The sequence below is a fragment of the Mercenaria mercenaria genome, chromosome 3 (genome assembly GCF_021730395.1).
Source record: "Mercenaria mercenaria strain notata chromosome 3, MADL_Memer_1, whole genome shotgun sequence".
NCBI lineage: Eukaryota > Metazoa > Mollusca > Bivalvia > Venerida > Veneridae > Mercenaria > Mercenaria mercenaria.
This window is the reverse complement of record NC_069363.1, coordinates 7722131-7746565: the sequence shown is the minus strand read 5'-3', so window position 1 is coordinate 7746565 and position 24435 is coordinate 7722131. Positions and strand designations below refer to the sequence as shown.

The window sequence follows — 24435 nt, the reverse complement described above, 5'->3', positions numbered from 1 at the left end:
TTACAAATAACTTCAAATTCCATGAAATTTCTTCTACTAATGAAACAGCTTTAAAACTATAAAGTATCCAGGAAATACCAGGTCAATGAAGTCCTTGAATCACTCACCTTAACACATACTTTTTACACTGATGTATGTCATGACACTGTCTCATGAAAGGTACTAGTTGTATTTGGTGTGGAGAAAGTTCATTCAGAAATATGATTGATATGGCCCAAAAAGAAACACCAGCAAACTGAGTTAGGCGACCTTGCTTTTAAAGGTATGACATGGTGTGCACTCGCAAATTTGGTCAAAGTGAATCAGCTTGAAACAAACTTAGCAAGGGATTCTTCATGTAAAATACACTGAATGGTCCATGGAATAAGGATGTCAGAGCTACCACATATTCTAGTAGCTAACTTAGTGGAACAGGTGTGCTAATAAAGATGATGGAATGATAACAAGTACAATTTATCTATGTCTTCAACATTTGTAATACACTAACTACCCGTACATAACTATACTGGTTTTGCCCAGGTAATACTGATAACTATATTGTGCAGATTATCAATATAAGGTATATTTAAACTGATAACATCATTCACTGAATACAGTTGTTAAGGTAGTTCTACATGTCTGATAAACTTGATGTAATGGCTTAATGCCATTTATCAAGGAAACCTAGAATAAGGCCTAGTAGCTGTTATGCAGGTAACATAAATATTGCAAGGAATATACTTTATCCTTGTATTAAGCGTTAAACAGTCAGGGTTTCTGTCTACCTTAAGACTAAATATAGGTAGGATTTTATATGAAAATTCAAAATCATAAAGGACTCCAATGCATATCTGGTGAATTGTGAAACAAGAGGGTCACTGACCCTAAAGCACTCACCTGTGTACAAGGCTTCAAGTGTGTCTGTAAAGTACAGAGTTAGGTTTCTTCTATCTTAGCCTATATTATACAGATGTCACAAGCACTTTTAAACCTAGAGCAATAATTTGAATAATTATGACAGAAATAACAAATATGATATCACACGCAAAATATCAATACTCTAGCTATTGTTTATTCAGAGCAGATTTTCAATGTTTCTTATATAAAAGCCTATAGTAAGTACATGTCAATTACAGGGGCATGGCCATTTTTTTTACCTTAGGGTAATAATTCGGAATAGTATGGTAGAGAGTCAAATCCTTATATCACATGCCAAATATCAAAGCTCTAGAGAAAAGATTTTTAAAGTCTTATAGCTAAAAATCTATTTTTAACCAAAAAGACCCTTATGTTCAATGAACCAGAACCATTTGAAAAAATTTGAAAGAGGGCTATCAAGAGATCATTTAGGTAAAGTTTCATCAAAATCCATTCAGTGGTTTTGAAGGAGATACTGTTTAAAAAATTGCTGATGAAAAGCGACCACGCCCTCTGGCGGCCATGTTTTTTGATGAATCAGAAAAATTTGAATATTATTTGTAGAAGGTCACACAAGAACCATTTCTGCAAAAATATTTTAAAATCGGACAAGCAGTTCCAAACAAGAAGACTTCTAAAGTTTCCACTATATACATATAGGGAAAAGTGACCACGCCCTCTTGCGGCCACGTTTTACGACGAATCTGTAAAATTTGAACAATCTTGGTAGAGGGTCACACAAGGACCAATTTTGTGAAATTATTCTAAAATCGGGCCAGCAGTTTCACACAAGAAGATTTTTAAAGTTTCCATTACAGTGAAACACCGCTCGCTTGAGCATCGATGACTCGAGCACCCAGGCTCGCTCGAGCAATTCATGTGGTCCTGGCCGATTTCCTTCTATTTTCTATGTGAAATTACCATGGCTGGGTCGAGCATCGATAACTCGATCGCTCGAGTATGACACCTGGTCCCTGTGTATTAACTTACTCTTTGTTGCTTATGGCAAACTCGAGCAGAGGTGTCAAAATTTTTCACACCATCGGCGGTCAGAATGTATCGGTTAATTTAAAATTTTCTCACATCGTGAAAATTGCATGGTCTATTCCCCGACTATCTTAAATGTTTGTTTGTCGGTATATTTGATCTGATAATGAGATTACTTATTGATGAAAGGTGGAAGAAAAATTTTATTGATCAAAATTGTTATTAATTATTACTTTTTTTTCTGCGGGATCGAGGAGATAATTATGAGATCTTAATATTTTAATCAGCAGTTGTTTGCACGCAAATAAAGGAAAAAGGATAGCATTTTCATAAAATTGAGACGATAATTATGAGATCTTATTTTGGAAAAGAAAATTGCGAATTCGATTACAGTATTTCAAATAAAAAAATGTCTTAGCTGTTTCTTCAAATGTGCCATTTACGATCTCTCATAAATAACGTTTGTAATACGTTTTTTGGAAAATGTCACGAGTGTGTTATTATAACGCATCACTGTTTCCTCTGCAAATGGTCTCGATGACAGTTGGTAAAACAAACTTCAATTCTCTTCGTATGTTGGTCAATGTTTGGGTCGCTCGAAACCATGGATAACTCGAGCATTTTGCTCATCCCCTTGCGACCTCGAGCGAGCGGTGTTTCACTGTATATACATACAGGGAAAAGTGACCACGCCCTCTGGCAGTCATGTTTTTTGACAAATCGATATAATTTGAACAATCTTAGTAGAGGGTCCATTTGTGTAAAATTATTCTAAACTCGGGCCAGCAGTTTCACACAGGAAGATTTTCAAAGTTTCGACTATATACATATAGGGAAAAGTGACCACGCCCCCTGGCGGCCACGTTTTTTGATGAATCAGTATAATTTGAATAATCTTGGTAGAGGGTAACCTTAGGACCTTTTGTGAAATTATTTCAAAATCGGAAAATCGGTTTAAGAGGAGATGTCGTTTGTAAAGATTTTTCTATTTTTAGCTCTGGTGGCCCCTATAAGCAACCAAGCAAAACCATTTGAACAATTTTGGTAGAGGACCACCTAAGCAACATCCGGGCCAAGTTTCATCAAAATCCATGCAGTGGTTTTGGAGGAGATGTCGTTAAACATAATTGTTGACGATGGACCACTTGACGCACACACACACACACTGATGACGGACACGGCGTGATCACAATACCTCAACTTGAGCAATTTGTGCTTAGGTGAGCTAACAAGAGGGTCATCATGACCCTGGACTGCTCACCTGAGTAATATGAGCTACATGTTTCAAATGTCAAACTGATGCTAAAATATTAAGAAAGTAAGTAGGTCACATTCATGGTCAATGAAATTCAGTTTTACGATGGGTGTGCAAAACTGTGTATGTCATCCAAATTTAAAGGCTGCATCTTAAAAAACAAGGAAGTAGGTCAGCAGGTCAAGGTCACAGTCAAGTGACATCATATTACTTAGGGTCATCAGGTAATTATAATTAAACAGTCTTGGAAATAGGATCAGATAATTTTTTAAGTATTTTGTCCTATTTTTCCTATATAACTCATATAATAACTAAGTGACCCAGGGGCGGGTCCTCTTTTAACCCAAGGGGCATAATTTGAATAACTCTGGTAGACGACTACCAGGCAATGCATCATACCAAATATCAAAAGCCTGGGTTGTGTGGTTTTAGAAAAGAAGATTTTAAAGTTTTTTTCCTATGTAAGTCTATATACCTGGGACCACCAGGGCAGGGCCTCTTTTCACCCCAGGAGTATATTTTGAATAATTTTGGTTGAGGACGATAAGACAATACTACAAACCAAATATCTAAGGTCAAGTCTTGTTGTTTCAGACAAGACGAATTTAAACCTTTTTTTCCAACATAAGTCAATGTAAAACTTGGGACCCCCTGGGCGGGGCCATATTTGAACCTAGGGGGATAATTTGAACAATCTTCGTAGAGGACCACTAGATGATGCTACATACCAAATATCAAAGCCCTAGGCCATGTGGTTTTGTACAAGAAGATTTTCACAATTTTCCCTATTTAAGTCTATATAAACCATGTGACCCCCGGGGTGGGGCCATATTTGACCCTAGGGGGATAATTTGAACAATCTTGGTAGAGGACCACTAGATGATGCTACACACCAGATATCAAAGCCCTAGGCCCTGTGGTTTTGGACAAGAAGAGTTTAAAAGTTTTTCCTTTTGGCTGCCATGGCAACCAGAGTTCAGCATGGAATTCAATTCTTTGAACAATTTTGAAAGGGGGCCACCCAAGGATCATTCCTGTGAAGTTTGGTGTAATTCTGCCTAGTGGTTTGCAAGAAGAAGACTTTTTTTAGAAAATGTTGACGGACACATGACGGACATTGAGCGGTCATAAAAGCTCACCATGAGCCTTTGGCTCAGATGAGCTAAAAATAAGCAATTACATTTTATTTGGCTGGCCTTACAACTGAAAACATGCAAATCTAAAACTATGAAAAGTTTCCTTAAAGTCTATATCAAGGAACTTTTTCTATAAGCCAAAAACGTCACCAAAAGTGTGATTTTCCAAAAGAAATCCTTAGTGAAAACTGACCGAAGGACCAAGATTTTCAAAAAGGTCTAACAATCTTTAATACTAGCTGAATGTCCTTGGGATAAAATCATGCTTTGAAAAAATATGATTTAATAAAAATTCTAGATTGTATAACAGTATTTGTTTGAAACATGCAGGGCTACCTTACATACCGGTATCTTCTATTTTAGCAACTGTTTATTCACATATATTACAGCTAATACATATTTGATATTCAATCTTATTTTTCTAAACCTGGTTACCAAGCAGAAAATAGAACTTAACATAAGCATAGTTCATGTAAACCTACTTTTCGTAAGGAATGTAATCAAAATAAGGAAGACTTTATTACATACCATAAAAGATTTGCATGGAAAGTTATACATATAACAACAACCCAACTAAAATGCATACTTTTTGCCAATTTTGGTTCAGCAACAAAGACAGAATGAACAGGACACGAAACTTCATTACTTTTAAATCAAATGTCTACTTAGAAACATTGATTCATTTCTTTAATATATAATGTAACAAGAGGGCCAAGATGGCCCTAGGTCGCTCACCTAAGAAACACTCCATAACAGTGTAAAACATGTTTGACCTAGTGATTTCATGGAAACAAATATTCTGACCAATTTTCATTAAGATTGGACCAAAAAATTGGTCTCTTGCGATAAAACAAGCATTTTCTTAGATATGACCTAGTTTTTGACCCTAGATGACCCATGTTCAAACTCGACCTAGGTTTTATCAAGGCAATCATTCTGACCAAAATTCATGAAGATCAACTGAAAAATACAGCCTCTATCACATACAGAAGTTTTTTCTTTGATTTGACCAAGTGACCTAGTTTTTGACCTCAGATGACCCATATTCAAATTCGACCTAGATTTCATTAAGGCAATCAACCTGACCAAATTTCATAAATATCAACTGAAAAAAACAGTCTCTATCGCATACACAAGATTTTTCTTTAATTTGACCTAGTGACCTAGTTTTTGACCTCAGATAACCCATATTCAAAACCGACCTAGTTTTCATCAAGGCAATCACTCTGACCAAATTTCATGAAGATCAATTAAAAAATACATCCTCTATTGCATACACAATGTTTTTCTTCGATTTGACCTAGTGACCTAGTTTTTGACCCCAGATGACCCATTTTCGAAATCAGCCTAGATTTAATTAAGGTAATCATTCTGGCTAAATTTCATGAAGATCAGTTGAAAAATACAGCCTCTATTGCATACACAAGGTTTTTCTTTGATTTGACCTAGTGACCTAGTTTTTGACCCTAGATGACCCATTTTCGAACTTGGTCTAAATTTCATCAAGGCAATCATTCTGACCAAAATTCATGAAGATCAATTGAAAAATACAGCCTCTATCGCATACACAAGGTTTTACGTGATATGACCTAGTGACCTAGTTTTTGACCCCAGATGACCCATTTTCAAACTCGGCCTAGATTTCATCAAGGTAATCATTCTGACCAAAATTCATGAAGATCAATTGAAAAATACCGCCTCTATTGCATACACAAGGTTTTTCTTTGATTTGACCTAGTGACCTAGTTTTTGACCCGAGATGACCCATTTTCGAACTCGGCCTAGATTACATCAAGGCAATCATTCTGACCAAAATTCATGAAGATCAATTGAAAAATACAGCCTCTATCACATACAGAAGTTTTTTCTTTGATTTGACCAAGTGACCTAGTTTTTGACCTCAGATGACCCATATTCAAATTCGACCTAGATTTCATTAAGGCAATCAACCTGACCAAATTTCATAAATATCAACTGAAAAAAACAGTCTCTATCGCATACACAAGATTTTTCTTTAATTTGACCTAGTGACCTAGTTTTTGACCTCAGATAACCCATATTCAAAACCGACCTAGTTTTCATCAAGGCAATCACTCTGACCAAATTTCATGAAGATCAATTAAAAAATACATCCTCTATTGCATACACAATGTTTTTCTTCGATTTGACCTAGTGACCTAGTTTTTGACCCCAGATGACCCATTTTCAAAATCAGCCTAGATTTTATCAAGGTAATCATTCTGGCTAAATTTCATGAAGATCAGTTGAAAAATACAGCCTCTATTGCATACACAAGGTTTTTCTTTGATTTGACCTAGTGACCTAGTTTTTGACCCCAGATGACCCATTTTCGAACTTGGTCTAAATTTAATCAAGGCAATCATTCTGACCAAAATTCATGAAGATCAATTGAAAAATACAGCCTCTATCGCATACACAAGGTTTTACGTGATATGACCTAGTGACCTAGTTTTTGACCCCAGATGACCCATTTTCAACCTCGGCCTAGATTTCATCAAGGTAATCATTCTGACCAAAATTCATGAAGATCAATTGAAAAATACCGCCTCTATTGCATACACAAGGTTTTTCTTTGATTTGACCTAGTGACCTAGTTTTTGACCCGAGATGACCCATTTTCGAACTCGGCCTAGATTACATCAAGGCAATCATTCTGACCAAAATTCATGAAGATCAATTGAAAAATACAGCCTCTATCGCATACACAAGGTTTTTCTTTGATTTGACCTAGTGACCTAGTTTTTGACCCGAGATGACCCATTTTCGAACTCGGCCTAGATTTCATCAAGGTTATCATTCTGACCAATATTCATGAAGAAGAATTGAAAAATACAGCCTCTATCGCATACACAAGGTTTTTCTTTGATTTGACCTAGTGACCTAGTTTTTGACCCGAGATGACCCATTTTCGAACTCGGCCTAGATTTCATCAAGGTTATCATTCTGACCAATATTCATGAAGATTAATTGAAAAATACCACCTCTATCGCATACACAAGGTTTTTCTTTGATTTGACCTAGTGACCTAGTTTTTGACCCGAGATGACCCATTTTCGAACTCGGCCTAGATTTCATCAAGGTCATCATTCTGACCAATATTCATGAAGATTAATTGAAAAATACAGCCTCTATCGCATACACAAGCTAAATGTTGACAGACGACGGACGACAGACGACGGACGACGGACATCGAGCGATCAGAAAAACTGAGCTAAAAATGAAATAAAATTACTGACTTTAGAAAACAATATCCTAAAACACAAAATTATGAGCACCGAAATTGAACCCCTACACCCAAATTTATCACAATCTTGGATTTCATGAGGAAAAAAACTTAAAAACAAATCAAATATTATTTAAAACAGGTGCTTAAAATTAGGGTTATGATCAATTATACTTGAATATGTACATTATTTTAAAGTCTAGTGGTAAATGCATAATTTTCTGACCATATTTAATATCATACTACTTCATTATACTGCCTTTACCTTGTAACTCAAACCCCAAATCATAACCAAAACACCAAATTCCTGTCATGGCTTCAACTACAAACCTAAGTATACACATAAAAAAACAAGAGGGTCATGATGACCCTGGATCGCTCACCTGAGTAATATGAGCTACATGTTTCAAATGTCAAACTGATGATTTTTAGAAATTTTTGGAAGATTTTCCGATGTACAATCAAGTTACCCCTGGGGTGGGGCCAATTTTACCTCGGGGTAATGATTTGAACAAAGTTTGTAGAAAACTACTAGGCAATGTTACAGATCAAATATCTAAGATCTATGCCTTCTGGTTTATTTTCAGCAAATTTATGAAGATTTCTCTATGTACAATCAAGTATCCCCTGGGCCTGGGTCAATTTGACCCTGTGGGGTCAAGATTTTAACAAATTTTGTAGAGGTCCGCTAGGCATTGCTACATGTCAAATATCTAAGCTCTAGGCCTTCTGGTTTATTTTTACAAAATTTTGAAGAATTTTCTATGTATAATCAAGTAACCCTATGGGGCGGGGTCAATTTGACCCCGGGGGTCATGATTCGAACAAATTTTGTAGAAGTCTACTAGGCAATGCTACATGTCAAATATCTAAGATCTAGGCCTTCTGGTTTATTTTTAGAAAATTTTGAAGATTTTTCTATGTACAACCAAGTAACCCCATGGGGCGGGGTCAATTTGACCCCGGGGTCATGATTTTGTAGAGGTCCAATAGGCAATGCTACATGTGGAATATCTAAGCTCTAGGCCTTCTGGTTTATTTTTAGAAATTTTTTGAAGATTTTCTTATGTAAAATCAAGTGACCCCTGGGGTGGGGCCAATTTCATCCCAGGGGTCATGATTTGAACAAAGTTTGTAGAGGTCCACTAGGCAATGCTACATGTCAACAAGAGCTCGTCGAACACGAAATGCCCCCCTTGATGCATTCAGTAATTGCACAAGGAACAGAAATTATATGCTCACTGTAAACAAAAGTTCTACCATTCTGGTTTAAACTGACCTTGACCTTTAACCTATTAACCTAACAAGAGATTACAGATTGATCTTGGCGCCATCCACTGAGCCATTTTTGAATGTTCCAAATTTCAAGACTAGCTCAAGGTCAAAATCAAGGTCAAATTTCATTTAGGTATAAAACAATACGTATGTGGTCCAAAATTGAAAGTGGTGGCTTGAGAAATGTGAAAGCAGGTCACTAGATCAAATTCAAGGTAAAGTTCATTTCGGTAGACAGAACTATGCGTGTGCTTCAAATTTGGAGGCTCAAGCTTGAGAAATGTGAAAGCAGGTCACTAGGTCAAAATCAAGGTCAAATTCCATTTCAGAACACAAAACTATGCAAGTGGTCCAAAATTTTTCAAAGTTTTTCCCTATATAAGTATATGTAAACCATGTGACCCCCAGGGCGGAGCCATATTTGACCTTAGGGGAATAATTTGAATAATCTTAGTAGAGGACCACTAGATGATGTCATATACAAAATATCAAAGCCCTAGGCCCTGTGGTTTTGGACAGAGGTTTTCAAAGTTTTTTCCTATATAAGTCTATATAAACCATGTGACCCTAGGTGTGGGGCCATATTTGACCCCAGGGAAATAATCTGAACAATCTTGGTAGAGGACCACTAGATTTTGCTACATACCAAATATCAAAGCCCTAGGCCCTATGGTTTTGGACAAGAAGATCAGAAACCATTTAACTGTTCCTGGCCAATGTAACCTTTACCTTTGACCTAATGACCTCAAAATCAATAGGGGTCATCTGCTGGTCATGGCCAACCTAACTACCAATTTTCCTGACACTAGGCCCAAGCGTTCTTGAGTTATTGCCCGGAAACCATTTTACTGTTCCTGGTCACTGTGACCTTGACCTTTGACATACTGACCTCAAAATCAATAGGGGTCATCTGCTGGTCATTACCAACCTCCCTATCAACTTTCATGATCCTAGGCCCAAGCGTTCTTGAGTTATCATCCAGAAACCGTTTTACTGTTCAGGGTCACTGTGACCTTGACCTTTAACATACTGACCTCAAAATCAATAGGGGTCATCTGCTGGTCATTACCAACCTCCCTATCAACTTTCATGATCCTAGGCCCAAGCGTTCTTGAGTTATCATCCGGAAACCGTTTTACTGTTCAGGGTCACTGTGACCTTGACCTTTAACATACTGACCTCAAAATCAATAGGGGTCATCTGCTGGTCATTACCAACCTCCCTATCAACTTTCATGATCCTAGGCCCAAGTGTTTTTGAGTTATCATCCGGAAACCGTTTTACTGTTCAGGGTCACTGTGACCTTGACCTTTAACATACTGACCTCAAAATCAATAGGGGTCATCTGCTGGTCATTACCAACCTCCCTATAAAGTTTCATGATCCTAGGCCCAAGCGTTCTTGAGTTATCATCCGGAAACCGTTTTACTATTCAGGGTCACTGTGACCTTGACCTTTGACATACAGACCTCAAAATCAATAGGGGTCATCTGCTGGTGATGACCAACCTCCTTATCAAGTTTCATGATCCTAGGCCCAAGCGTTCTTGAGTTATCATCTGGAAATGGATTGGTCTACATTCCGACCGTCCGACCGACAGACCGACCGACATCTGCAAAACAATATACCCCTCCTTTTTAAAAGGGGGGCATAAATATCTAAGCTCTAGGCCCTCTGGTTTATTTTTAGAAAATTTATGAAGATTTCCCTATGTACAATCAAGTAACCCCTGGGGTGGGGTCAATTTGACCCTGGGGGGTGGGAAGGGGGTCAAGATTTGAACAAATTTTGTAGAGGTCCACTAGGCAATGCTACATGTCAAATATCTAAGCGCTAGGCCCTCTGGTTTATTTTTAGAAAATTTTGAAGATTTTTCTATGTACAATCAAGTAACCCCATGGGGCGGGGTCATGATTTGAACAAATTTTGTAGAGGTCGACTAGGCAATGCTACATGTCAAATATCTAAGCTCTAGCCCTTCTGGTTTATTTTTAGAAAATTTTTGAAGATTTTCCTATGTAAAATCAAGTGACCCCTGGGGCGGGGTCAATTTTGACCCCGGGGGTCATAATTCTAACACATTTTGTAGAGGTCCACTAGGGAATGCTACATGTCAAATATCTAAGCTCTAGGCCTTCTGGTTTATTTTTTTAAAAAATTTGAAGATTTTCCTATAGAAATCTATGTAAAATCAAGTGACCCCTGGGGTGGGGGTCATGATTTGAACAACTTTAGTAGAGGTCCACTAGGCAATGCTACATGTCAATATCTAAGCTCTTGGGCTTCTGGTTTTTGAGAAGAAGATTTTTTAAGATTTTCCTATGTAAAATCAAGTTATACCTGGGGCGGGGTCAATTTTGATCCCGGGGTCATGATTTGAAAAAAATTGGTAGAGGTCCACTAGGCAATGCTTCACACCAAATATCTAAGTTCTAGGGCTTCTGGCTTTTGAGAAGAAGGTTATTTAAAGTTTTTCCTTTCAGTTGCCATGGCAACCAGAGTTCTGCATGGAATTCAATTCTTTGAACAATTTTTGTAGAGCTTCACCCAAGGAACATTCCTGTGAAGTTTGGATGAAATTGGCCTAGCGGTTTATGAGGAGATGTCGTTTAAAGTAAAAGTTTACGGACGGACAACGGACGACAGACAGTGACTGATCAGAATAGCTCACCCTGAGCTCTGGTGAGCTAAAAAAGTGTCAAACTGTATATAAATGTTGGTAATTTGCATGAGCTGTAATGAATAAAAGCTCTGAAACAACAGCCATTTGTAAAACAGATGCCCCAATGATGGCCTGTCTGAGGTAACTTGGTATTTAATTTGGTATGCTGTGACCTTGACCTCTGACCTAAAACAACAGGGGTCAGAGACTAGCAATCACAAGCCTAAGAATTTTCTAGTAATTGATAAGAAACCAGTTTCAATCACAAGGTCACTGACTTTGACCCTATGAAGTTTGCATGCAGTAGGCTACAGGATTCCTTAGTTACTGAGTGGAAATCATTTTTAGTCTTGAGGTCACTGTGCCATTGACCTTTGACACAATTGGTGTCATCTATTGAACACAGGCAATCATACTATAAAGTTTGGCCACTTTGACCTATTGATTCCAAATCTATTAACCACAGACAATCTTCTTATGCAGTTTGACCATTACGAGCCCAAGCATTCTCTAGTTATTGATTTGAAACCAAATTGTGTACTGACCAACAAACTGAAAAACTGACCAACCCACAATGAGCTAAACAATACGGACAATCTTCTAAGGTGGACATAAATATAGGTTTAACAATTTCTATACTAATTCTTGTTCTTCTTCTACTTTTGTAACTTCAAATTTGACCTTTTTTCTTCTTTTAAACAATCCGCTGGTCAAACCTAGAGATGATCTTGGTCTTGACTGCTTAGCATTTCCTACACCAACTTCATTGGCTTGATTGTATGTTGGTTCAATATACATACTTGGTACTTTTCTACTCTTAAATTTATCCCTGAGTTCTGCCAGTCCAGCACGTTCTGTTGATGGGACATGGTGTATTGTATTATATGCCCTATGAAAGCTGCTATCCCTGACAGAATGGTCAGCAAGGTATACACCAGGTCTCTTTGCTAGCTTGTTTGTAATATTCATAGTTGCTTTATAATATTCCCTGCTCAAATCCTCTGCAATTCTCTACAAGAGAAAGAAAACAGAAGTCAAAACAATAAGAGTTAAAGTCTTTGAATAACATTCTTTTAAAAATGTTGAGACTGCTTTATGTAGAAGCATAAGTCATTGCACTGCTTTATTCGATTGGAATTCACCATAGTAAAACAGTGATATCTGTAAACTGATCCATACTGCATTATAAAATTGCTGAACAAGAACATGCTGGAAATGTACTTCAAAGAGTTCAGTAAAATCTATCAAATCACAGTAAATTACTTCAGATAAACCATATTTATTTTGAAATTGCAAAACAATCACTCCATAACAATGAAATTATCATACGTATTAAAATGTTGATGCCGACTTTAAATTATTATAAATCCAAAAGTCCCTAAAACATCTTCATTCAAAATTTCTAAAGCCAATTATTCAGCAGAAAGGTACAGCTGAACTACAACAATATACAGTCTTTTTCTGACTTCATCAGCACTGAATCACTACAGATCAACTACCACTATACCAAGTCTTAGTTGATTTACCCAGAATTAAGTTGCTACAGATGACTATGACTGTATCAAGCCGCCAGCAGATCTAAGCAGCATTGAATTCCTACAGTTTAACAGTGTACCTATTGTGCCTTTAGTTGATTTATTCAGCAATAATTTGCCAAAGCTCAACAATGACTTACTGAGCTCCCAACTGTTTACTCAGCACTGAGTACTACAGATCAACAATGACTGTATTAAGCCTTAAGTTGATTTACTTAGCAATGACTAGTTAAAAATTTACTCAGCACTGAGTACTACAGATCAACAATGACTGTATTAAGCCTTAAGTTGATTTACTTAGCAATGACTAGTTAAAAATCAACTTACTCAGCACTGAGTACTACAGATCAACAACGACTGTATTAAGCCTTAAGTTGATTTACTTAGCAATGACTAGCTAAAAATCAACTTACTCAGCACTGAGTACTACAGATCAACAATGACTGTATTAAGCCTTAAGTTGATTTACTTAGCAATGACTAGCTAAAAATCAACTTACTCAGCACTGAGTACTACAGATCAACAACGACTGTATTAAGCCTTCAGTTGATTTACTTAGCAATGACTCACAAAAAATCAACTTGCTCAGCACTGAGTACTACAGATCAACAACGACTGTATTAAGCCTTCAGTTGATTTACTCAGCAATGAATAGCTAAAATCAACTTACTCAGCATTGAATAACTACAGATCAACTAAGACTAATCTTCAGCTGATTTACTCAGAACTGAACTGCTACAGATAAACTAGGTATATATCATTCCTTGAGTTGTTTTACTCAGCAATGAATCACTACAGCTCAACTTTTAACTATATCGAGCCTTCAGATGACTTACACAGCAATGAATCACGATACAGATCAACTATAATATTCAGCCTTCAGCTAATATACTCAGCACCAATCACTACAGATCAACTATGACTATACTGAGACTTCAGTTAATTAACTTAGCCCTAAATAACCCCAGATCAGCAAAGACTATATCGAGCCTTCATTTCATTTAATTAGCACTGAATCATTACAGATCAACTATGGCAATATCGAGCCTTCACTCGACTTTCTTAGCACTAAATATATCAAAGCGCTGGGCCTTTGAGGTTTTAGACAGTTTTTCTTATACATGTACAAAAGCTTTGAAATCGGGCCAGCAGTTTCAGAGATGATTTTCAAAGTTTTCTATGTAGCATATTTGGAAAACTAGCTGTGCTTCACTAATCAGTGAATGTTCCTAGCATTCAAGCATTTTTTTCAATCACCCTTCCATTAGAGAAATATATTTAAAAGCAAGACGTTTTTGAACTGATAAACACTTTCCAAGGGAGTATCTTACCTCTGTTCTAAAGTTTTGAAGCTTGGAGTATAGTTCCAGGCAATCTGGTGAATTTTCAACATCCTGGAATAAAAAGCATAAGCTCAACAATGGAAAATGTGTTAAACTATTTGAAAAAAAGAATAATATCTATTTTTCTTTAATAAAAAGAAACAACAAAACAAGTTTAAATCATTCACTTATTCATAAAATAGAGCTCATTATTACTTTCACCAACAAGTTTATTGACTAATTGCAATAATCATTTGAAGTTTGATGACTGCAAGTCCATCCATTCTAAAGAAATAGATTAGAACAAAATTTACAGTAACTGTTCACTTCACCTTTAAAAACAAAGCAAGAACTGTCTCATGATAACATGTTCAGCTTATTGAAGGCTAGTCCATAGAATGTATTTTCTATCAAAGAATAACTCATGTTAGAGTTATGGGATTTGTTGCTGTGATCTTGCACCTAACATCTGTGTGAAATTTCAACCAAGTATTTGCATTAGTTTTGGAAATAGTAATTTCCATGCAAAAATTCAACTTGCATTTTGCAAGTCCAAGAAGGGGAATAACTTTGCCCAAATACAATTCGGAACCTCAATGACTTGTATAAAGTTTCAGTTCAGTTTAGAGAGAGCAATATGTATGCAAAAATCTTAAACCTAGATTTTTCTAAGTCCATGAAGAGGGATAATTTGGTTAAAATTCATGTAAATACAGTAGCATTGTGTAATTATATGAAAGAGTATGCAGTTTTAATGTAATACATGTATATACAATGGTTAAAAACACAGTATGATACCCGGAAACTTTATCCCAATCTCTAATCTGAAAAGGGGTATAATGCTGGAAATACTGCAGGTAGAGTTACCGGTATGTATTTTGTCACACTCACATACAATGCCACTATGAGCAAAAACAGCAAGTTTAACTAGAAAATGCTTTTGTCAAAAAGCGCATGTCTCCCCCAATGCAAAGTCCTATAGGCAAGAAGTCAATAGGGGTCAGGAGCGAAAGTCAAAGAGACACTGATGGTTGGCTGCAATAGGGATCATCTACTTGGCATGTCCAGTCATCCCGCTAAATTTCAACACTCGTGGCCTAGTGGTTCTCAAGTCACTGTTCAGGCTCCTGTGACCTTGACCTTTGATGAAGTGACCTCAAAATAAATAGGGGTCATCTACTCTGCATGTCCAATTATCCTATTAAGTTTCAACATTGTAGGTCAAGTGGTTCTCAAGTTAATTCCAAAAAATGATTTTACATGAACAGGCCACTGTGACCTTGACCTTTAATAGACTGACCCCAAAATCAATAGGGGTCATCTACTCTGCATGTTCAATCATCCTATGAAGTTTCATCATTCTGGGTCAAGTGGTTCTCTAGTTACTGACCGGAAATGGTTTTCAATGTTTGGGCCCGTGACCTTGACCTTTAACAGAGTGACCCCAAAATCGATAGGGGTTATCTACTTTGCATGTACAATCATCCTATGAAGTTTCAACATTCTGGGTCAAGTGGTTCTCTAGTTATTGATCGGAAATGGTTTTCAATGTTCAGGCCCCTGTGACCTTGACCTTTGACGGAGTGAACCCAAAATCAATATGGGTCATCTACTCTTCATGACCAATCATCCTATAAAATTTCAACATTCTGGGTCAAGTGGTTCTCTAGTTATTGATCGGAAATGGTTTTCAATGTTCAGGCCCCTGTGACCTTGACCTTTGACGGAGTGACCCCAAAATCAATAGGGGTCATCTACTCTTCATGACCAATCATCCTATGAAATTTCAACATTCTGGGTCAAGTGGTTCTCTAGTTATTGATCGGAAATGGTTTTCAATGTTCAGGCACCTGTGACCTTGACCTTTGACGGAATGACCCCAAACACAACAGAGGTCATCTAATCTTCATGATCAATCATCCTATGAAGTTTCAACATTCTTGGTCAAGTGGTTCTCTAGTTATTAATCGGAAATGGTTTTCAATGTTCAGGCTCCTGTGACCTTGACCTTTGATGGAGTGACCCCAAAAACAATAGGGGTCGTCTACTCCAGCAGCCCTACAACCCTATGAAAGTTGAAGGTTCTAGGTCAAATGGTTCTCCAGTTATTGCTCGGAAATGAAGTGTGAGGTACGGACGGACGGACGGACAGGGCAAAAACAATATGTCTCCTTGGGGAGACATAATTAAAGATCTGATGTAATGAAGAAGATAGTGGACTATATAAAAAACATTAACCAAAAGTTATAAAGGGGCATAATTATGGAAATATTGCAGGCAGAATTACACAACTTGTAATGCTAATGAACATTGCTATTTGAGCGAGTACATCATGTTTCAACAGAATACAATGTAAAGAAGATACATGACTGCATAAAAAACTTGAACCAACAACAGGGCGGACACCAACACCAGGGCGGACACCAACTACGTCATAAAAATCATGAATATCGGTAATTTAAATAACATATTATTCACACGAGTTTCTATGTACTGATTTCACAATAGACAATCATTTTTAGACTGCTAAGAATTCATACTTTGAAATCAGTCAAAGTCTGTGTAACATTTTAAATATTTCAAATAAACAAAACACAATGGCTACTTACAAACACCCTTAGCCTATAGTGATTGTCATTTAATCTATAAAACCATGCCCAAGAAATGCACTTTTTCTTTTAAACATACCTCTAACATGTCATGCATTTCTATTGCTGCATAATTGTCATCCATGGACTCATCACTGGAATCTTCATCTTTGTTTTTCTCCTTTTTCTTTTCTGCTTGTATCTTTTTGTATTCTTCTAAAAACTTTTTACCCAATGATACTGAATCTTCACCTTTTGCTGTGCTGTAGTAATCCCTTGCAACCTGGAACATAAACAGCATTCACTTTCCTTGGTATTCTATGAAAAACAAGAGCTTTATGCTGACAGCTTGCTCGACTATTCAAAGGATTGATGTAAGTAAATATTACCACAGAATTTCAGACAAAAGAAGAAAAATAGATGAGACTAACAATGTACCTGTATTTGTGGAACTGAATAAGTATTGCACTATATGGTAAAGTGTGACCATGATGGTAATTTGTTTGTTTGTTTTGGGTTTAACGCCGTTTTTCAACAGTATTTCAGTCATGTAACGGCGGGCAGTTAACCTAACCAGTGTTTCTGGATTCTGTACCAGTACAAACCTGTTCTCCGCAAGTAACTGCCAACTTCCCCACGTGAATCATCAGAGGTGGAGGACTAATGATTTCAGACACAATGTCGTTTATCAAATAGTCACGGAGAACATACGCCCCGCCCGAGGATCGAACTCACGACCCCGCGATCCGTAGACCAACGCTCTACCTACTGAGCTAAGCGGGCAGGCGGGACCATGATGGTAAGCAAGTGTTAAAAGTTTCAAAGGCACATATCAAACAGTTTACACAAAATATGGAATGATAAGCGGAACTGAACTAATTATTACGTCAAAGTAGAATGTGTCTGTAGGACACAGGGTGTGCCCCCCACTGGTACATTTGTCACAAATAAGGGGCAATAATTCAAATGTTTGCAGTCTTAATGGAGGTAAAGCCTCAACAAACATTTTATGAAACGGATTCATTATTATAGGCCATATACTTTTTGAGCTATGAGCATCACAAACAAAAAATCCACTATTTTGTCTAAATCAAGGGCCACAACTCTGTAATAAGCGCTAAGATTCTCAAGAAGAATGCCAAATGTGCAAGGTCACAACATGATAAAGACTCAAGCAAGGATTCATGAATTTACATCAAATACGTTTTGAGCTAGGTACATTATTAGGTGAAAATGTGCATTTTTTTACTATTTCAGGGGTCATAACTTTAAAAATAGGTGGTGGAGCCAGCCGCAAAAAAAGAGGTGTGCAAGTTTAAATCATGATAAAGACTTATGCATGTTTTCAACCATTTATATTTCATACTTTTTGAGCCAGGTGCGTCAAAAGGTGAAAATGTGCATTTTTGACTATTTCAAGGGCCATAACTCTGAAAATAGGGGGCTGACCCAAACGAAAGCTAGGAGGTGTGAAAGTTCATATCATGATTAAGACTCAAGCAAGGTTTCATGAATCTATATCAAATACTTTTTGAGCTAGGCGCGTCACAAGGTGAAAATGTGCATTTTTTACTATTTCAGGGGCCATAACTCTAAAAATAGGGGCGGAGCCAGACGAAAAATAGGATGTGCGCAAGTTCATATCAAGATAAAGACTCGTGCAAGGTTTAATCAATTTATATGAAAATTTTTTTGAGCTAGGCGCATCACAAGGTGAAAATGTACATTTTTGACTATTTGAGGGGCCATAACTCTAAAAGTAGGGGACAGACCCAAATGAAAAACAGGAGGTGCGCAAGTTCATATCATGATTAAGACTCATGCAAGGTTTCAAGAATCTATATAAAATACTTTTTGAGGTAGGCGTGTCACAAGGTGAAAATATGCATTTTTGACTATTTCAGGGGCCATAACTCTGAAATAGGGGGCAGACCCAAATGAAAAACAGGAGGTGCGCAAGTTCATATCATGATAAAGACTCATGCAAGATTTCATCAATTTATATAAAACACTTTTTGAGCTAGGCGCATCACGAACTTCAGACGGACTGACACACGGACAAGACCAAATCCATATGCCCCCACCACTCATGGGGGGGGGGGGGGCACAAAAAGGGACATATCTGAGCCAAAGTCCTTGTTCTAGTTATGTAGTCTTGCTTACATATGTACACTTTGAAGGTAAACAAGTGGTCAAAGTTTCAAAGCCATATGACAAAACAGGTTAGACAAAATATGAACTGGTATGAAAAATTTAACTGATTTGCAAGTCCAAAAAGGGCTATAATTTAGTCAAAATAGTTGATAGATTTGTGTACTCATGCCTACAGATGGAGATCATGACAATAAACAAGTGTTCAAAGTTTCAAAGCCACAAGTCAAACAGTTCTGACAAAACATGGACTTGCACAAAAACTGAATCAATTTCCAAGTCCAAAGAATGCCATAATTCAGCCAAAAGAGTTATGTTCTCTTGCCTATAGATGGAGATCATGATGATAAGCAAGTGTTCAATGTTTCAAAGAAACATGTCAAGTAATTTTGACAAAATTTGGACTTTTATGAAAACTGAACTGATTTCCAAGTCCAACAAGAGCACCGCCTTGCGGGTGCAGACGCTCATCTGATTTTTTTGTCTCTGTATAATAGAAATACTGTCCTGACCATGTGTTTTTACATTTTCTAAGTCCAAAAGGGGCCATAATTCTTGCAAAAAGTAGGATGGAGTTATGTTTCTTCTTGCACAGAGTCAGCTGATGATGGTGAACTAGTGTTGCAATTTTAAAGCAATAGCTTTGATAGTTTAGGAGAAAATCTGACCTAAACACAAAATTTAACCAAGAAATCTGATTTTCTAAGTTCAAAAGGGGCCATAATTCTTGCAAAATGCAATGTAGTGTTACGGTATTTGCTGTGCAGAATCAGCTTTTAATGGCGAATAACTGCTCCAAGTTTTAAAGCAACAGCTTTGACCGTTAAGGAGAAAAGTTTACCTAAACGCACAACTTAACCAAGAAATCTGATATTTTCTAAGTCCAAAAGGGGCCATAATTCTTGCAAAAAACAGGATGGAGTTATGTTTCTTGCTGTACAGAGTCAACAAGTGTTGCAAGTTTTAAAGCAACAGCTTTGACAGTTCAGGAGAAAAGCTGACCTAAACACAGAACATAACAAGGCAATGTCGACGCCAATGCTGATCAAGTGATAACAATAACTTATCATTTAAAAAAAAAAAAAAAAACCAGATGAGCTAAAATGGGCCATAATTCAGCCAAAATACTCAACAGTGTTATGTGGTCTTGCCTATAGATGGAGGGAGATCATGATGATAAACAAGTGGTTAAAGTTTCAAAGCCATATGTCTAATAGTTTTGACAAAACATGGACTTGTACGAAAACTGAAGCAATTTCCAAGTCCAAAATGGCCATAATTCAGCCAAAATACTTGACAGAGTTCTTTACTCTTGCCTATAGATAGATAGATAGAGACTGTTATAACCAACAAGTGATAAAAGTTTCAAAGCCATATGTCATACAGTTTACACAAAAAATGAATTGGTATGAAAAACTTAACCAAGATTTATAAGTTAAAAGGGGCCATAATTCAGACAAAATCCTTGATAGAGTTATGTACTCTTGCCTTAAACTGGTCATGATAATGGTATACAAGTGTTGAAAATTTCAAAGCTTTATCTCAAAACGTTTTCTCAAAATGTGGACTGGTATGAAAAACTTAACCAAGGTGTGATGCCGACGCCGATGCCATGGTGAGTAGGATACCTCTACTTATTCTTTGAATAGTCGAGCTAAAAATCTTGACACCTATGGCAGTCACGAATCTGACACCAAAATAACTATTAAACAAGAGTAGGCTGAGAGACAGCCATAATACCCCCAACACTGTTTCACACTAGAACTGGAGTTTTATATAAATCAGTCAGATCATTAACCAAGGTTTTTTCAATGATTCGACCAAGTGACCTAGTTTTTCACCCAAATGACCAAGTTATAAACTTATCCTAGATTTTAAACAGGCAAACATTCTGACTAAGTATCATGGAGATAAAGTAGAACATTTGGCCTCTAGGGTGTTAACAAGGTTTTTCTACTTTATGTACTTGCATGCAAAACTTTAACTGTGGTGTGACGCCAACGCCAACGTGACTAAAATAGCTCTACTATTCTTCAAATAGTTGAGCTAAAAATGAGGAAGATGTATAATCTACCAATACAATTATCAAATCATCTTTAAAATCTCAAACATCACAGGAAATATTTTGCTGTGATACCGCTCATTAAACCGTTGGTATCCTACTTACCTGAACATCCTCCCTCCAGAAAGTACCTGATCCTGCTGTATTCGGGGCAACCTCTTTAATCTGAAACAGTTGTAAAGCATTTCTATATAACCTGTAAAAAGGTGTAAAACTGATGTGTACAATAAACTTAGAAAGCCTTTTTCTTTTTAATTTTTTTCAAAGTTATGAAATGAGAATTTACTAACAATTTTAGAAAAACAACTTTACTCGGATATATCAGACATCCCAACTTTTTCTGAATGCCATGTGGGAGTTTTTGCTTTCCAAAGTGGGAGATTGAGGTGTTCAAGTGGGAGATTTTATACCGCGGTAATTATGTTCATGACAACGAAGCTTTTAACAAATCTAATGATAATATAAACTTATTTGCCCGTATAAAATCACTAGTCTTAAAATAATTCATTTGTCTATATCTTATTATTCATGCATTTTTAATGTTTTGGAACAATAATACATGAAGCCTTCTTTGCAAAATTAAATAGTTATGGCACTTTAAGCACTATGTCTAAATTCAAAACTCCACTGAGAATTAAACCTGCACGTTTATTTCTTTTGTTGGAAAGAAGACTCCCCAGGTGAATTTTAAAAGACAAACAGTGCTGCTGTTAGAACTGTAAAAACAAAATGTATATAGCTAAAAGAATAAAAGTTCAAGCAATAGAAAATTTACTGTTTGATTCTCATCCCTGTCAACCAGTATTTAAAACCCCTAGCTCAAATACTTTTATTGATCAAAATCCTGTTATCCAAAATTGAATGTCCGGGTATTGTTACACTTTCGTAGACACTTGCCTAAATCTCCAGTTAAAAGGATGTTTGACAAATTGTGATGATGCAAAGACAGTTTAACAGCATTTGATAGTAAGTGATATTAAAATTTACCATGACATTTCCTCTTATCAAAATGATTTTAAGAGAAGTGTTTTTTAAAAGCCAGCAGGTTGACTCGGCGACCATCTACTTTCGATTTCAAAAAGTTACAAAAAAAGGTACAGCCAGTATAATTTCTAATCTAAATTTGATTGAATTTAATTAGATATCTAATGTCTGGACTTTAATTTCAATTGTGACACGTTAATCAACACCCGGCTTTGTTAAATCGTGTAATAAACAATAATCAGCAATAAGGTGCGAAAATATCGGAAAGCTGTTGTTTACAGACTCAACAGTAGTGATACAGTATCAGATAGGCACAAAGAAGTGGATTTTTTCATTTTTTTGCTGTAATGACTGTTTCATGGGGATATGTATTTGTGGATTTCATTTCCTGGTTTGACATAGTGTACAAAAATTACTTTCATTCACAGTAGCACACTGTACTGAATCGTTTATTACTGGTCAGTTTTTCATTATTCTATAAAATCAAAATTCATTTGAATTGCACATTAATCACTTAAAATTGCAATACTGTCAATGGAATAGATAATTATGTAATACTAAATGTTGCTTATTTAGAATGAAGTAAATGACCTTAAAAACTTGACAGACATAGAAAACAATTGTTCACTGTTGTGTCATGAACCACTTATTCATGATTTAACCCTTATCATGCTGGACACGATTGATTCTGCCTTTGTGATCCATGTAGATCATGATCAGCCTGCATATCTGTACAATCTGATCACCATCTGCACTGTTCGCCATTCAGTCAGTATCCTTTTGTATGCACCCCTTTTAATTGTTAATGGTTCTGTCCAATTTGAAAGATGGATAAGTTCATTATAGAAATTTAGCAGGGTGCAGGTTAATGATGCTTTGGTTAATCTGAAACCTGGAAAGGTCATGTGGTCTAACATAAATATCAGTATAGCTTTTGAAATGTCAGCACCTTTAAGCATTCCAAACAACCATGCTAATAATTATACATGTTCACTCCCTAAATTCGTATTTTTTATTCAAAAAAGAATATTTTCCATGAAATTCATTGTATAAAATTGTGTTTTAAAACAAAGCTTAAAACACGGTTGTGATGTAATCCTTTGTTAGTTTTGTCCATTATATAGGTTTTGTACCGACACTGTTCTATACACACGATTATTTTACTATACCTGTCCATTATTAACCTGTAACTGTCCATTCTTAAAATAATGAATACTTTAAGAATGGACAGGTACAGGTTAATAATGGACAGGTATAGTAACAACCTTGTACGTTGAGAGGTGTGAGTTCATTAACCCACAAAATTCGAAAGTTTCGAAATATAAACTACAACGTTTTACAGAACTTGTAACTGCAATAAAAAAACCTGAAGAGGAACGTATGACTTTAACCCAAATCGCCCCATAAATTATCAGTCAAATGAAAATCAAACAATGTGCCAAAGGTAATTACAGAATGTTAGTTTAAATCTTCAACCATTAGAAAGTAATAAAGTCCTCTTTGTGTACTCCTAAATCCCAATAGAAAAGTATCGCAGATATACACCTGGTATGGCATTTTCAGTCAAAAATAGATGAAAATAGGCAACATAATGTAAAGACAAACTGTCGGAGTACAGCAACGCTCGACTATTCAACAGCCTTGTCAATTGAATGAATATTAGAGTCGAAAAGGGGGCATAATTTTGTAAAATTGCAAAAAGGGTTATTAAACCTGTACAATGCATATCAGCTCATGACAATGGACAAATGTGCAAGTTTCAATCCATTCCCATTAGTGGGTACTGAGATACCAGCTTGCATACAAAAATTTAACCAACAACTGTTTAGTCGAAAAAACGGGCATACTTTTGTAAAAATGCAAAGTAGAGTTATGGAACATGAGCACTGCATGTCAGATCATCAAAATGAACAAGTGTGTGACGTTTCGATCTAATTCCATTAACAGGTACTGAAATACCAGCTTGCATATAAAACCTTAATAAAAAATTATACAAAATAGAGTTATGGAACCTGTGCAGTGTAAGTCAATCTATCACAATGAATACGTGTGTGAAGTTTCAATCCATTCTCAGAAGAGGTTACTGAGATACCAGCTTACATACAAAAACTTAACCAAATCGGGACGCCGACGCGGACATCGACGCATGGATGAAATAACAAGAGCTGTCGGAGGACAGCAACGCTCGACTTTTTAACAGCCTTGTCGCTTGAATGAATAAGAAAGTCGAAAAAGGGGCATAATTTAGTAAAAAAGTGAAATAGGGTTGCGGAACCTGCATAGTGCTTATAAGCTCATGACAGTGAACTAGTGTGTGAAGTTTCAATCCTTTCCCAT

General features: G+C 36.5%; 1 protein-coding gene across 1 annotated transcript in view; it reads right to left on the bottom strand.

The window, feature by feature from the left end:
• Positions 1-9890: 9890 nt before the first annotated feature.
• LOC123525503 (uncharacterized) overlaps positions 9891-24435 on the bottom strand; it is an 86702-nt gene continuing 72157 nt past the window's right edge. The window contains exons 16-19 of the mRNA XM_053537824.1: positions 21220-21279; positions 17002-17184; positions 14323-14385; positions 9891-12467 (exon numbers count right to left, since the gene is read on the bottom strand). Of these exons, the coding sequence (XP_053393799.1) occupies positions 12090-12467; positions 14323-14385; positions 17002-17184; positions 21220-21279 (684 nt within the window). The 3' untranslated portion in view covers positions 9891-12089. The remainder of the gene's footprint in view (positions 12468-14322; positions 14386-17001; positions 17185-21219; positions 21280-24435) is intronic.